This window comes from Piliocolobus tephrosceles, chromosome 4 (genome assembly GCF_002776525.5).
Source record: "Piliocolobus tephrosceles isolate RC106 chromosome 4, ASM277652v3, whole genome shotgun sequence".
Classification (NCBI taxonomy): Eukaryota; Metazoa; Chordata; class Mammalia; order Primates; family Cercopithecidae; genus Piliocolobus; species Piliocolobus tephrosceles.
In genome coordinates this window covers 85,649,305-85,665,803 of record NC_045437.1, presented here as the reverse complement: position 1 = coordinate 85,665,803, position 16,499 = coordinate 85,649,305, and the positions used below count along the sequence as shown (strand labels likewise).

General features: G+C 34.8%; 1 protein-coding gene across 21 annotated transcripts in view; it reads left to right on the top strand.

The window, feature by feature from the left end:
* Positions 1 to 16,499, top strand: part of MEF2C (myocyte enhancer factor 2C) — a 163,079-nt gene that overhangs the window by 42,569 nt on the left and 104,011 nt on the right. For 6 of the 21 annotated variants that reach the window (XM_023215036.1, XM_023215025.3, XM_023215030.2 and 3 more), the window contains exon 2: positions 15,467 to 15,662. In XM_023215036.1, the coding sequence (XP_023070804.1) occupies positions 15,609 to 15,662 (54 nt within the window). In that variant the 5' untranslated portion in view covers positions 15,467 to 15,608. Of the gene's footprint in view, positions 1 to 12,203; positions 12,352 to 15,032; positions 15,131 to 15,466; positions 15,663 to 16,499 lie in introns of those variants that run through there. The other 15 variants (XM_023215038.1, XM_023215027.3, XM_023215035.2 and 12 more) reach the window with 11 other exon arrangements.

The following is a 16,499-nucleotide window of genomic DNA, read 5'->3' as shown; positions in this document are numbered from 1 at the left end:
GATAGATAGATAGATAGATAGATAGATAGATAGATAGATAGATAGATAGATAGATACAGACATAGATATAATGTGGCATTGTTGCCTTACGGAGTTTTTGAATGGTTCTGACCTGTTCTCATCAACTAGTACAATAACATATATAATTATATAAGTGAATATAGATGTACTATATATGTACAAATATAGGTACATGGTGTTCTACCTATGAAAGTAGGAAAAATGTCTGACAAATGCTAAATATATATATATATATGCACGGTTACTTCCTCATTCTATAGGCTCTGATAGAGCAAGGCTACACAATACATTGTGAAAAAATTGTGATATTAACTTCTATAATGCACCAAAATGTGCAGTATTTTCCAAAAATTATAAATATATTGCCAATTATGTTAGCTGTTTTTATACAATTAGTATATTTTATTAGGTGTGTGTCTTATAAAGCTGATAGCCATAAAGGTGCTTCTAAAATAATGTACCTATAGAGATTGAATTGCACAATTAAACTCAGAGCTCTAAAACACAAAGTATTCTGAGGAAGTATGTAACTGTATAAAATTTTGAAGTGGAAACTTCCCTGTAAATAGAAGGATTTGTAGTAGACCATAATTTGAGGAGATAAGGAGAAGAAAGAGGAAGAGCTAACAAGAAGGAAGAAGAGGAGTGGCAAGGGGAGGAGAGTAAGGATAGTGGCCAGGGTCATACCAGAGCTGGTTAGGTGTGGTTTAGAAAACTACTCAAGGTACTTTGAAGGAAAACAAGATGACTGCTTCAAGCTTTGGGGATGAGATATCTGCGTAATTCTCAACTGTAATTCTCAGATGAGAATTCGGGTAATTCTTACCTTCATCATAAGTGAAATTGACTCTCCTGACCCATTATCAGGAAGACAACTCTTTTGGGTTTCTTTTTCTAGGAACTGTGAAGAATATATACTGATTTATACAGTATACATTTACCTGGTTTTCCTTGTGAACAACCACATTCATTTGTAGAAAGTAGAAAAAAAACAAATAAACCAAAAACAGCTACTGATGATCATCCAGTAAATTATAATAGTAAAGACAAATATCTTACTTACATTCCATTCCCTTGCTGGCCCAGGGAAGTAAACTCATTTTTGCCATCAAGAATAAGAAAATGTGAGATGAGTTGAAGAACACTCATTTTAAAAATAATTTGTAGATTCCACCAAATCCTGAACATCACATTTTCTACATAGAATTTTAAGTTTTAAGTACTCCCTTGAATACCACTTAGCAGCATAGAGAAGTAACAGAATATGTGATTCGACTCTCTGAGTGTGAGACTGGATTGATACATTGATCCAATATTGATATATTGATATATTTATATTGATTACAGCTCTAACACTAGCTGTGTGACCTTGGGTAAGTTACTTAACCACTCTGTCCTCCAGCCTTCTTTTCTGTAAAATGGAAATTGTAATAGTGCCTTCCTCATAGGCTGTTTTGAGGATTAGAGTTAATACATGTAAAGCTTTCAATACCTTAATATTTTCCTAGGTATTATGTATTTATTAAACTTCTAAATGTGATTAGTGGTCCAGAGTGCATAATGTAACCTTGGTCTTAACTGTTTATATTGCTTGAGGCTGAGGTGAACATATCATTCAATATTTTAAAATGTGGAAGAAAACAATTCTGTTTACCCAGACAATAACTTCTTTGCTAATTTATGGTTTCTCTAGGATGATACTCTTGTGAGAATCATTCCAACCCTCGTTTTTTTGGTTTTGTTTTGCTTTCCTCCTTTATTGAATGTATACCATTTAAGAACCTGAAAGGCATCTTAGAAACTGAACCCAGCTCGCTTTTTATGTCTGAGGATAATGAGACTTAAAAAAGTTGACTGGCCCAAAGATATGTAGCCAGTGAACCCAACTGAGAGTCTGACTCCAAATGGAGCTTTCTTTCCACTGTGCAATATTGCTTTGCACTTAGTGCTTTGGGGTTTGGAAACAAATTGCACTCTTTAATGGCAAAATAATTTACTAACACTTTTACTTCAAGTGAACAACAGTTTTCTGCACCTGGTCTCGTGTTTGCACTTTCTTTGTAAAACTGGAAAAAAAAAAGTTTTCCATTGTTTTATCATGTCTTCAGCAATACCATTATATTTTCCTTGTGCCAAGCACTGAGCCAAGTATTTGTCTGAGGTATTTCAGCACTGCAGTGTATTCAGTGGTTAGAGGGAAGAAGCTTGTTATTTTCTTTAAAGCTAGCATTTCCAAGGGATATCTGAAATACATTGGGAAATAGTCCAGATTCTGGCATTCAGCATGTAGAAGAATATGAAAAGTCCTATAACAAATAAATCAGTTTTCCTGAACTTTTTTTTTTTTTTGAGGAATAGCTTGTTAAAATCTTAGGAACCAGTAATCTCTGGAATCCACTTTGGGGAATGCTCATTTAGGCACTTTGGGATCTCTAAGGAAAGGAAAGTCATGAGTTTGCCCCCACCCAAGAGTGCTTTCTTTTAGAGTCTAGGTTTGAGAGAATCAGGCTAAAATAGGATCCATTTTAGTAACTTCTGATCTATAGTACATAGTCTTTTTGACAAGGGAAGCACTGTAATACTTTCCGTTTAGTGTTATCTGCTGAGGATGACTTGGGCTATCCTTGAAAACAGCCTGGGACAGAATGTGTAGACACGCTGAGATAAGGAGCCTCCTGCTAGGCCTTCGGCCTAGAAACTGTCTCAGCTCACTCTGGCCTAGGGCAACATCCCTCTGCAGTGTGCCTGTCCTTGCCCTGCCTGGATTGTATGGAGGAAACATTTTGCTTGTCTGAGAACACCTCTATTCCTAGCTCTTTGACAGTTTCACTTTCCATATCCCCTCAGTTCCAAACATGTGGAAAAAGAGATAAAGCAAGGTGATGAAATGAAAAAATGGAGTGGGGAATGCTACAAGTAGAGAGGAGAAACTCATATTTCCATGTCTGGTTTGTATGCAGTCATGACTGGGTTTTGGAGGGTGAAGCAAATGTACCCCAGAGGTCATCTTACTAGATAGGGAGGGAGGTGAGAATATAATGTGAAGTATTGGTTAGCACTGAGAAGAAAATCAAATGCAATTTTTTTGTTATAATATCTATACCATGATACATTTAGAAAAGAAAAATAGAGTATTTATTTTTTAAAAACTTTCAAATTTATGTTTCTTTTGTCGGGCATTTGATTGATTGTAAATGAAAATCGGTAAGTGTTCATTTAGGCTTCATGGTAAATTATATAACTTATGCTATTTTAAAACTGATAAATTATGTTCATGAAACAGAACATTAGAAGAAAATGGTTTGGAATAGAGAATCAAATTTATTTACAACTTCCTCCAAAAAAGAGGAGAATTGAAAATATATACCCCTAATTCCTTAAGGCATAGGAAATTTTGACCTCTTTCCATAAAATGCTATCATTTGTCATTAGACATTTCTGTTTCACAGCCTTAAAAATTAAAGTGGGAGCCTGTTGTCCTTTAGTTTTCTATTTATTAGAATTTGTAATCCTTACCTTTGTATTTTTTTGTTTGTTTTTCTTTTCTGAGACGGAGTTTCACTCTTGTTGGCCAGGCTGGAGTGCAATGGCACAACCTCAGCTCATTGCAACCTCTGCTTCCCGGGTTAAAGCGATTCTGCTGCCTCAGCCTCCCAAGCAGCTGAGATTACAGGCACCCACCACTACACCTAGCTAACTTTTTGTGTTTTTAGTAGAGACGGGGTTTCACCATGTAGATTAGGCTGGTCTCGAACTCCTGAACTCTGGTGATCCACCCTTTTCGGCCTCCTAAAGTGCTGGGATTACAGACGTGAGCCACTGCGCTGGGACTGTATTTTTTTCTTAAAAATGCTTTCATTTAAAATACTAGATAATTCAATTTGTCTATTCATTCCAAGTTGGAAATTAATCTGTTTGGCTTGAGGCTACACAGCTTGCTCTATAGGTGGGGATGTCCAAAGACACATGAATATTTCCAATACCGTGAGACACTGGGATTTTCAAATATTGCTGACATCTTAATCAAAGCTCTGCTGATTACTTGGGAGTTGGGTCCTTTGAGAGAGGAAATATATCAACCTCGCCCATGGACAAGTTACATTAGTATGGTTGTAAAATTGTTTATTTCTCAAATTTTAAAAAGTGTGATTTTTATATAATTCTATATTTTACACTTGCAGAAATTTTGCATTGTATTTACCAGATTCTTCATAGTGTTATCCATAGTTAGCACTATGAAATGAAAAGAGCTGTTTCAACCAGTGGCCACTGCCATCGTGAAATATTCACATTTCAAGGGAAGATATGCTTTTGGACTCAACTGATGTCAATTTAGAAACATTTTGCATTATGCTATATTCCTAGGGCTTCAAAGTAGTTATAATTTTTATAAAATTATATAACATCAAAGTGAAGGAAGCAAGTTAGACAATGAGTATATGAAATTGAGTTGTATCCATCTGAATTTTTACAAATGAATGTAGTTTTGTCTTTTATTTGAGCCTCACAACCTCATAATAGAATGTATGTATTGTTACTATTCCCACTCTATAGAGGAAGAGACTGGGGTTTAGAAAACTATGACTTGGCCAGGCTTGTACCACCAGTGACAGGCACAGTGACAGAGTAATCATCCTCCAAATAATGTCTGACTCCATCATGGATTAAGACTTTCCTCAAACATCATCTCCTCAAATAACCCTTCCCTATAAATCAACCCAATGGATGCCCACCTCTGCCCTTCTTCACTTCATCACCCCTTCATCCATTCTACTGCACTATCTTCTCAATAGCACTTCTGTATCTAAAATCATCATATGGGTGCACTTGTGTGTTGCCCCTTTTCGCATTAGAACATAAGCTTCATGAAGACCGAGACCCTCTGTTCTCTTTTCAGTGGTATCCCTGGCATGTAACATCATGCTTGACAACTTCTTGTCTCTGTGACTAATGATTGAATTTTGTCACTGATATCTGTGATATTAAGCATCATGATTTTGGCTCACGGTATACCCCGTTACAGTGATTTAACCACGATTTGATTCCCATGTAGTCCAACCTGAAATCTACAATCAGAATACACCGAGTATGTCACATGTAATTGGTCTGCTCCAGAGCTGTGGCAGGTAACGTGGACTGCATCCTGTTAGAGGACCCGAACTCCATGTGTGTGCCTTAATTTCATTTCTGCCATTTAACTGTCACCCTTCCTGCCCATCACCCTGAGAGAAGTTCTGAAGTATTCGAACAGTGTGTTACACAGCCCCAGCATGTTCTACAGTGAGCCAGGGCAGTCATGGAGAGGCCTCTTGTTCTGGAGCTTTGCACAGATAAAGGGAGGATATAGTTTTGAGAGGAATGCTATAACTACAAAGTGCATCCTGAAGGCCATTTAGCTCACAATGAAGGTCTGTGTTTTAAAATAGCACTATAACAAAGTAACTACAGAGTTTTGGCAAGGGCTTCAACTATTTATAGAACTAAGTAAGACATAGTAAATAGTGCCACAGTACCCAGTTCTCCTTGCCATAACCCCAAACTTATAAGAAGCACTGTAATTATATTTTTCTACTTAAAAAAAAAATCATAGTAGCCATTATCAGTTTAACCATATGGAAGCTTAGGCTGAGATTTCTTTTTTAAATGCATAGTTTTGATTTTCAGCAGCTGCACTGGGTCTTTAATCATATATTATCTTTATGAAGCCTTTTTCTAACATATGTTAATTGGCTGTTTTCTGTGACAAATTATGAGCTCTTACTTTGATGAGGTTCAATTGCAATCATGTTGGAGTCGAGTACGCAGAGTTTCCACCCCTGCTGGCTCCTCAAACCACTACAAACATCCGCACGTCACTACAGTGCTGAGTAATGGCAGGATTTGGGCTGGCTGATTTCTCTACAGATTTTTTTTTTTCCACGGGATATTTTCAGCTTCTTTGTACTAAATCTGTTGCAGGGTTTGCCCTTTTTAGCAGAAGCATGCTCTAAAATTAACATCAAATCTTATTGGAGATTACTATAATACATGAGAAATATTTCATAATTCAACATCCGGTGTCTGTTTTGGTTGACTAAAATTTTAGTACATTATTACACATTTTAAAAAGTCGGTTGTAAGTCTGGTAAGTATTTTCTAGATCATCAGCATTTTGTAACAAATATTTTGAATTTTCCTCTTTTGGGAAGAATACAGTTATTAAGTGAATAGATGATCAGGTGTATATTTAGTTATCGTAAAGAAAATGCACATAATGGTTTTCCTGGAGTTACCAAATATATCACTATGTTAAAAATTCCATTGTATTTTCTTTGCAGTTACATCTGTTGGTCGAGTCATAAAAATAATTACATGTCCCATCAAGGCTAATGTCCTATAAGATGCATAGCATGCATTTCAATTCTCTAACATTTTTTAATGTATGATTAGGATGGACAGATATGTTCTAATCCATCTGCTCTGGGAACTATGACAGATATCCTGCATCAAATACCAGCAGATGATCAGTGATAGCCATAATTAGAATAGATATAAAAATACAGTGTGTTTGTTTATATTCAGAAGAAAGTAGGTTAATTGATTAAAGCCTTCAGAACCTGTGTCAGACACCAGTCATAGTGGGATTAATCTAACTGTTTCTACTTTGACATCTAAAGTATTCTAGGTAAACTGCTGCAGTTGTTCAAAATCTAAATCTATGGATCAAATTTTCATACAGGTATTAGACTTTAGAATCATATGAGCCAGATGTGAATAGGAGCTACTCCTCCTCATGAGGCTGTTTTTAATCAGTCATTTCCCTGGAGTAGCACACAATCAATGAGCTCTAAATCCTGAGGCTACCTGCGCTTGTAGGAAGGCCTGGGAACATCATTACAGAACTTACAATTGAGCACATGTGAAAAAATTAGAGCAGAAATTAAGGGTAAGAAAGGTTAACTTCAGAAGTCTTACTTTGGTACTTCTTTTTTAGAGGGAGGTAAAGAGATTTAAAAAAAAAAATGGAATATTAACCCCACCTTCCAAATGCAGAGAATTTTCTATTAAAAGATCATTATAAACAAGCCAAATGAGATGTTATTATTGATTTATGTTAGCTAGAACTGTTTAAACATGTGTATTATTTCGAGAATGTACATGTGGGTCAATTTCAGGAGGAGTAAACAAATGTAAAGATTCTTTTTCTCTAGTACCTCTGCAGCTATGTGGAATGGCTTCAGATGTCCTATGTGATACTTTGGTGTGCAGTCACTTGACGCACTGTGTCTTGAGCTAATGTACATAAGGAAATTTAGTTCCATTTGATAAGACACAGGCTTAACTGGCTTTAAGAAAATAAACCAAGGTAAAGAACAATGTGTAAATGAAACAGAGAACTTGGCACTTGACTGTATGGAAGCCCATGAGCAATGTGGCTTAATTGGGGCCAGTTGGGATCATTTAATGATTGCTGTCAGAAGATCAGATTTAATTCTCCTTATAAGAAGACCACAGTGGGATAGAGTTAAACAAATTGTCATCAGAGGTTTGAGATGAACAAAGCCTTAATTAGGTTGATTGGGATGCTATAAAAGAGATGAAGAGAAATGGAAAAATTGATGAATCACTGAGTTCTATGTTGAGCTACATATAATAGCAATATCATATATATTTTGAGAGCTAGTATTATAGCATTTTGAACATCACATATTTTAGCATGTAAAGATTCTATGTGAACTTTCTAAATGTGTAAGGTTTAGAGATAAAAATAAATGACATTCCACTTAAATAACGATGATTTATCTAGCATTTTCTCTTTAATGTACAACAAAATCATTGGCAGGGGGACAATGATATTTCTTCCCATTTCAAGGTCATCTTTAGATGTTAAATAAATTGGAAAATAAACAATGAAAGCAGCAAGTTATTTTCAAGGACATAATTTTCAATCATTTAACATAATATTTGAATGCAGAGTAAAATAAAGCTTTCACTGAGAACGTCCTTTTAGGCATTCACACCACAGTCTTAATAATATTGTGATTATTTACTGGTGATAATATTCAAGACAACTCAGGTGTCTTAAAATGTACCCTTATTGTTTTATTTACACATTTTGAAAGACTAAAATGTGTTTTTCCATGTGCTGTGCACGCATGTGCACACACACACAAATGTATCAGTAAGACTGAAAAATGTGTTCAACACTTACAGGCATATGAGAAAAATATTTTTAGAGTATTTCCATTTTAATCATGAAATATGATATATTAAAGATGCAGAATATAACGAACATAATTTTTTTTCTAACAGGATCATACCTCAGAATTTATATGTTTTTATTATAATAACATGAAAATATATAATAGCAACATCTCCCACTTCTAGCCTAGCTTGCTTTACAGACTATTTTGTTTCACTGATGTTGATGTTGTTTAGTGCTTAACTTGCTTTGTTCAATAACAGCAACAGAAATCCAGCTGCATGTGCTTACTGAGAGGTTATAGCTGGGGAACAGAACATAATCTGTGATGCTAAATTGTAGCTCTTGCTTTGTGATATGACAGTGCAGGCTTTACCTTTGTGGTGAGCCCTGCCACATCACTCAGAGGCCTTTGAAAGAAAACATAGTAGCTGCACTGTTGTGAAAAATTAGAAAAGCAAAGACATGATAGAACCCTGAATTAATTATCTAATATAATGTGGAAAAGCTAAAAGCTGTGGTAGGGTTGGATAGCACAAGGTTCTTCACATATTTAGAACATTTGGAGTTTATTTTGGCATGGGAATAGAGAATGCTGTTTTAGCTGCAGTGTGAAAAAAGTGTTCAAGACAAAATAGACTATGGATAACTATGACAGGGAGACTATGCATCCCTCACAGTTATTAAATTGTTTATAATGCAATACAATTGTAGAGAGGTATGTGTCTCCTAAATTCTGGAACTGTGTAAATAAAATGATTTATGTCACGGATAATGGCAGGTTAGGCCCACTTATTAAATTAATTGCAGGGGTTTTGAAAACGAGTTCCTTTTTAGCCTTATTATATTTCTGACATACATTTCATCTCTTTTTGTCCTTGGGGAAAGATATTAAAGTAGGACTAGAAGCATTAATGTAGAGTTTTCAGCAGCCGTGGTCATTGGGAAAATTGATATATTTCCCTAGTTATTTCCACTTTTGCTGCCTGAAGCTCTTCCGTAGCTGATATGTAAGAGAAACTTCTTAATTTTTTTAACAGTGTAAATTTATTCTTCATTTGGTGATTGTTACAGGATAAATGAGGCATTATCTGTTAGAAGTTGCTAATCATTAGTTTTGGAAAGTGAGATCTTCATGGTAAATGTAAGGACTACACTGTTCACTTGATAGCATTAGTATATGATAGGACTTTCACTTTATGCCTTCAAACAGAAGCAATCATATGAGCAGTAGGCCATGTTCCCAGTACTACTATGTACCCAGGATTCACATATAGTACCACATCTTATGATCATAACCATCCTACAGGTGAAAATTGTTTTCTCAGTTATGGGTAGGGCAAGGAAACAACAGTTCCAAGGGGTTAATCATTCTGGAGTCACACAGCGTCCAAGTACCAAGCTAGAATTCCAACCCTGTTCTTTCTGATCCCCAAATCCATTCAACTTCCAATTCTCAGTATAAATTATTCTAATTCCACATAGAAGATGCTATATAAATATGATGACATATTAAGTGAGGTTATCAATCTGCCTTTATATAAGCAAAAATAGTAAAATATTTTTAGTGGTAGTCATTAAAAATAGAAGCTGAAGAAAAGAAAATACATCAGTTGAGAGATACAAATCTTAATTGATTGTCAATCAACTAATAGTCATTGGCTCTTTTTATATGTTTGACACTAAGGGTATATACTGGGGATAAAAAGGTGAAACAAACAAATATAACCGATGCTGAGGAAGATGAACAAACATACAGTTTCAGCTGTTGCAAGTGCTACAAAGGAGAAGGACTTAGTGCTTAGATCTTATGAGAGGGAAATTCGATGTCATCTGGAGGGCGTGGAGTACTTCCTGAGGAGGTGAAACTGAAGCTGAGACAGAAGGGAGGAGAAGTTAAGGACGCACAAAAGGAAAGGAGGAACATCCAGGCAGAAAGAACTGCATAGTACACAAAGGCCTCTTGGCAGGAAGGAGCATGGCAGGTGTGAGGAACTGGAAAAGATGGTCAACATTATTTATTATTTGTATGTGTGGTACTGTGTTACTGAGACTTGAAGATGATTTGAAATTCATCATATTGATACTAAATTGGAATAAGTTGGGAAAATAAATTGGCATATGGCATGAAGGTATTTATCTAGTGGAAAAGAATGGCTGTTCTTTTATTACCCTTAGAAGAATGAGTCTTGGGTATGTGATTTGGAAATAAACTCAGATTGCACTCATAACTAAGGTAATGGTACATTTATAAAATACATGGTAAGCTTAGAGAGAAATGGATAACTTTCAAGGCCAAGGAAATACTCCTTAACTCAAGACATCACACAGTCGAGCATCTATAGGAGGAGTAATCTGGTTATACCTTTTGAAGCTCAGAACAGCTCTTATTGGAAAAAAAAGTAAAAGTTCTGCCTCTTTCTTTTAACCAAAATATAATTGTATGCTTCATACATTTTTCAAACAAATCACAAAATAGAAAGCTAAATGTAACTAGATGTAACATATTGAGCAAAGTTTTCCACTTAAAAAGATAATGAATCATTTAATTATTTGATTTAGCAATACCAGGCTTGCAGCAACTAGGCTTATGATCATTTTTGGCCCTTACGATGTATCCAGTTTGTATTTATTTAACAGTATTATTTACTGTTGTGAGTGTTGTGTGCTAGAGTATGCTCAGTTTGCAGCTTTGAGTTTTTACAAAACTTATTTGAGGATGCTAGCGTTAGTGAAAATGTAAGTCAATGAAAAAGATATTTGCTAATATGAATAAAAGAAAACCAGAATTTTTTTGAAACTGGCATCACATATTTCAATGTTTTATCATTATTCATAGGCTGTTTTTATTTAAGTGACTGCATTGTACTTATTGTAGCAAAATACATACTTTGCAAAGATAAGTTTAGCAGAAGAGAATTAATTTCTTCCCACATCTTTTAATGTGGCATGGCAGTCTCACTCTAAGATCAAAACACATAACTGAAGGTTATGTTTAACTTCTAAATCAAAGTGTTGTGGGAAGATGATTGAAATCTGATGATGACTCAGATCCACTTGATATGTGGTTTTCTTCCTACAGAAACCTTATGTAGAGTGCCATTTCCATGTTAGAAAGAACCTAATAGCGAGGAGATTAAATAGTTTCACTATAGATGCAAAGTTTGTGTTATATACTTTGGTTCCTAGTTTGAATTTTCTTAAAGAACCTCGAGAGCCTCAATAACCATAAGAATCTTTTCCCCCTCAGTATATCTTTTTTTTTTTAATGTGGGAGCAAACAAATGATTAGCATATTTTACCAGCATGCATTGATTTTTTTTTCTGCCGGTTTTCATAATTCTTTTTTTAACCAAAAGTTTTAATTTATCTATTTTGACTCTTTGCTTGCATAGAATTTTTCATTTGCCTCAAAGGGTAAATTCCAAGTATATGACTGCATTAACTGTGTACGATGATTTTTCTAAGGCCTGGTAAACAATAATTGAGATATATCTGCTACTTCAATGAAGTAACTTTTTTGTTTTCTTATTTTCATTTCTTAAAGCAATCATAATAAAACACTAACCTAGAGCTGACATGGATTTTTCTCAGGTGTTTTAAAGATGGAAATTAAAAATCACGCCCCAGGTCTGAATTGTCCTCATTGTCCCTTATCTGAACCTCTCCAAGGCCTCTGTGTGTGGGGTGTGCAGCACAGCGCACTCAGACAGTTCTGCTCAGAGAAGGAAGTGGAGAGTTTTGGTTCCCATTTTACACTTCTGGAACAGTTTAGGGAAGGAAGCACCTTTACACCTTTTATTGTTCGTGGTTGCTGACATCATATCCTTCCCTGACCAGTCTGTGTGCGTGTTTCCTGCCATTCTGTCAAAATTCTTCTGTGCTACTGGGAGAGATTTGTAGGAGGGAAGGAGGGAGGAAGAGGGCAAGAAAGAGTGAGGGAGGGAGGAGGGAAATGGAAGGGGGAGGTATGTGTCACTCAAGGGAACTTGTTTGTAAATGAGATAGCCCAGTGGGAGAATGATCTTTAGCATCTGTCCAGAAGAAATTCTTCTCGACTTGGGTCTCAAACCACTTTGCCTTCATCTGCCTGCTTATGCCAAACTCAAAATGAACAGAAGCCTGCCATAATGAAGTTCCCCTTTTTAGTAAGCAGCCTCATTTTAGTTTTCTTTTATCTGGGTTGGCATTTTTTTTTTTTTTTTTTTTTTTTTTTTTTTTTTTAGAAAAAAATGCAGAGGACTGTAACTCTATAGAGTGTAACTATAGTAGAACATTTCTTCTTTTTTTTTTCAATTACTGATTATTTATATGTAGCTCTGTCATTTTCTAAGAATGCTTCTTTCCTGTGGAAAAAAGTAGCGGCAAGGCTGTTGGAATTATGTTAAGCTTATGGTTGATTGTACATAATGAAAGCTCTCTGCATAACTTGAAATTTTACTACATGTAGGCAAGCTATTATAATCCTCTTTCATAAACACACAAAACAGTTTTACAGATTACTAAAGTTAAATAATCTCTTTCTTCACCTCTCTAGGCCTCCTACAAATTAATACTTGAAACTGACCTTATAATATAGGTTTTGCATAAAAATTAGGTTAGAGAAAATGTGCTAAGAAAACAATGCGTGAGCTATTGTTGACCTTCCTAATTCTTTAAATTTTTACTGACAGCCTTGAAATGTGGTGACCCAAAATCAAATGTTCTAAACCACATTTCATGATAGACTTTACTTCATGACCAGTTACTTAGTGTCATCATCACCACAATATTACTCTGCATGTGTACTTCATACCAAATTTTGCATTTTAGAAATGTTCTGAAGGCAATATCTCAAGAAATATTTATTTATACAGAAAACAAAACTTTAGTTCTATTGAAATTTAAACTTGCTTCTCTCTATATTGCTTTGCATATTTCAAAAAAGAAAATATATTCAATGGCATTTTTATCAAGCACTTATATATACATAGATACATACACACATTCTCTCTGGCAAAATTTTTTTCCAGCATGTTTTAAGAATTTTTTTTTAAAGTCCTTGCTCTGCTCTTTTTAAAAATGGTCTCACTCAAAGTTGTGAAATATGGGGTGGTGATATGGAGGAACTCTCTTAAGTTTGGTTCGTCAGGAACTCTCTCTGCCTTTCTGAGACTTTTCGCCAAGGTTGTTTCGCTGCTTGTTTGGTTATTTGTATTTTGAAATCAGGATCTGTAGACATTCTTGTCTCTTCTGCCTTATCACCACACTCTAATCTGCTCACCCTGACCCTCCACCTTGAAGTGAATAAGCGCTTAGGCAGCCATAGTCCTGTAAGCCGATAGTGCCACTGGCCTCAGCTCAATGAAAGGAAAGGAAATTGTCCTATATGCATTTGCTGTGGATTCATACATTGGCTTTCTGTGATAGAGAAAGCTTGTTTGTATCTTTGGGGTCTTAAACATGCATGGGAAATACCATTCTAACACGCTGCTTGCTTCTAAGGTAAGACTATAGGAAACACAGGAAAGTTGCCCCATTGAGTGACATTTAAGACTTTTTCTAAAAATAGACGGACAGTGTCTAGCAACATCAAATATATGATGCAATTATGCTTTGTGGGTTTTTCATATTTTAATGTGATTTCAATATGTTATAACCATTTTTATGTGTATTTGTCAAATGTGTGTTATTTCTACAACTCTTTAAAATTTTGAATCACCTCCAACATTTAAAATTACAGCTGGAGCAATAGTTTTTGATGAGCACTGTGTGGTCATAATGTTACTCAACATACATATTCTGAGAGGCAGAACCGAACTGCAGTTTAGCAGAGAGGCATGGGGCAAAGAGAAGGGATAGTCTTAGTATTCAAGCAGCACTTAATCCACCAGAACTAATTATGTCATAATAGCTTCTCCAATTAAATAATCACCAAAAACTTAAAAAAAAAAAAAAAAAAACCCAAGATGATAAAGAGTTTAGAAATTAAATTACAGAAGTCAAAAGACAGCTAATGGTCAGATTGAATGTGTAACAGCCTTCCTGTTTCAAGAACTTTGAATTGGAGCCAAATAATCTATTAAATAGCCAGGACATTGGCTTAGCATTACATAATGCATGTGGGAATTTATCAGGTCCGTTGTCAGACACCAGCTAAAATAAACAGGGAAATTCTGAGCAGTGTGTAAAGTTGTTGCATTCATTGACCTAAAATGAAATAGAATAATTGGAGCTGTTGCTTGAAGAAACCTTTGTGGAATGCTTTCTTGTTAACTTTCACATTTCAGAGCAATTAACTTCCGTTATGTTCAAGTATTTTCAGATATAATTTAAAACCAAGTAAAGTACGTACTTTTAATATTCTGGGTTTCTTGGACTTATCTCATGTTATTGATGATCATTTCTCTAATTTTAATTCATGACCCAGAGATCGCCAGTATGGAATATGAAGCTTCTGCAGTTTTGTATCTTACTCCACAAAGACGTGATGTCTGTTTGTAAATATTTAAATTTAGAGGATGGATGGTCTGTTATAAAAATATGGTATAAATTGAAGAATAATCTCAATTTTGCACCATTTATTTTCTATCAATGCTTATCTTTTTTGATTCTTGTTATCTAAGATGATGTAGTTTAAGGGCTTTCAAAAAGAAAAGATCTCACTGCTGATAGATGCTTGCAATCTAAGATTAAATATTCCATATTATTTTTACGGTGTTCTCACAGCAATAATTTTTTTAAAGTAAGAGTAAAGGATTTAGATTTAAATTAGTTGACATTTACATATATCAAACAGCACTTTCATAATCGTCCATCCTATTTGCATAACGAGGGACGTTATCACCTCTGCTGTCAAAACAGGAGATTGTTTTCCCTTCAGAAATGAATTAGCTGCCCTACTTAGCATACACAGGTACATAAAGGTTCATTAACTCTCCGATTTAGGTAATTTTTCATAACAGAAGGGTGAAATTGTCACCTAATTTCATTAAAAAGATTAGGAAACTTTTTACAAAAAAAATACATTTCAAGTGTTAGTCTTTAAAAAAGCATCACTTAAATGACTTGTTAAATTACTTACGAGATTATTAAAAGATAAAACATTCCTACCTGATATGCTCCTGTCTGTGATATACCATATACTTTTAACAAAGAGTTGTTTTTATTCATTTTATTGCTTTAGCTCCGTATAGCCTATTTCCTTGATAAAATTAGCATATGATAGTTCTTATGAAACTGACTTGCTGTTAGAGTGGCATTTAATTTTTCTTTTTTGTTCAGCAGGAACGAATGCAGGAATTTGGGAACTGAGCTGTGCAAGTGCTGAAGAAGGAGATTTGTTTGGAGGAAACAGGAAAGAGAAAGAAAAGGAAGGAAAAAATACATAATTTCAGGGACGAGAGAGAGAAGAAAAACGGGGACTATGGGGAGAAAAAAGATTCAGATTACGAGGATTATGGATGAACGTAACAGACAGGTGAGTGGAGTAAACTTTCTTTGTATCATTATTTATTAATTATAATTTCTCCACATATGTTAAGGGTACAGAAAATATTTTGAATCTGTAAACATCTATTAAGAGAAGTTTGGGTTAATTAAATGTGGCCAGTTAAAGAGCTGATAGTCTCTTATATATAAAGGAGAAAAAAATCACTTGATTTGTCAGAAATATAGTTTACACATTTGTGATCATTCACTTTTTACTTCAATACAAATTTTAAATGGGAAGTGTGCTAGTGTGACATGAATAGCTTGATAATTAAGAGTTAATCAGCACAACATTGCTACATTGCACGCATCATCAAACAAAGATATCCTTATATTCATGGGAACTAGACCTTCTGTGGTCATTCACTTAAAGGTTTATAATATTGGATAAATATCCTGTATAAAAATGGCTTTCATTTTATTCATAGTAAATGAGATTTTGAAATACATCCAAACATTTTAACATTGTGCTGACAACAACAACAAAGAAAACACCCACACAAGATATTAATAACTTAAAACATATAGGCAAGAACTATCAGTTAATTCATACCATTTTAAATCTGAATTTGATAAACATAGAGGCAGATGGTGTTATAATTTTTTTCTAGAATGCCAGTGATAATGTCTGTGTGATACAATTAATCTGTTGTGCAGACTTTACACATTCAAATGCTCAGTTCAGCATTAAAGACTTGTATATCATGAATGCCTGCAATTTGATTCTATTTTTCTTCACACTTGGGGAGAGTGGATTTAGTTAGGCTATATAAGGACAGCTGGGTAGCTTGTCTAACATTAAATATTAAATAATGGTCCTGGGAGA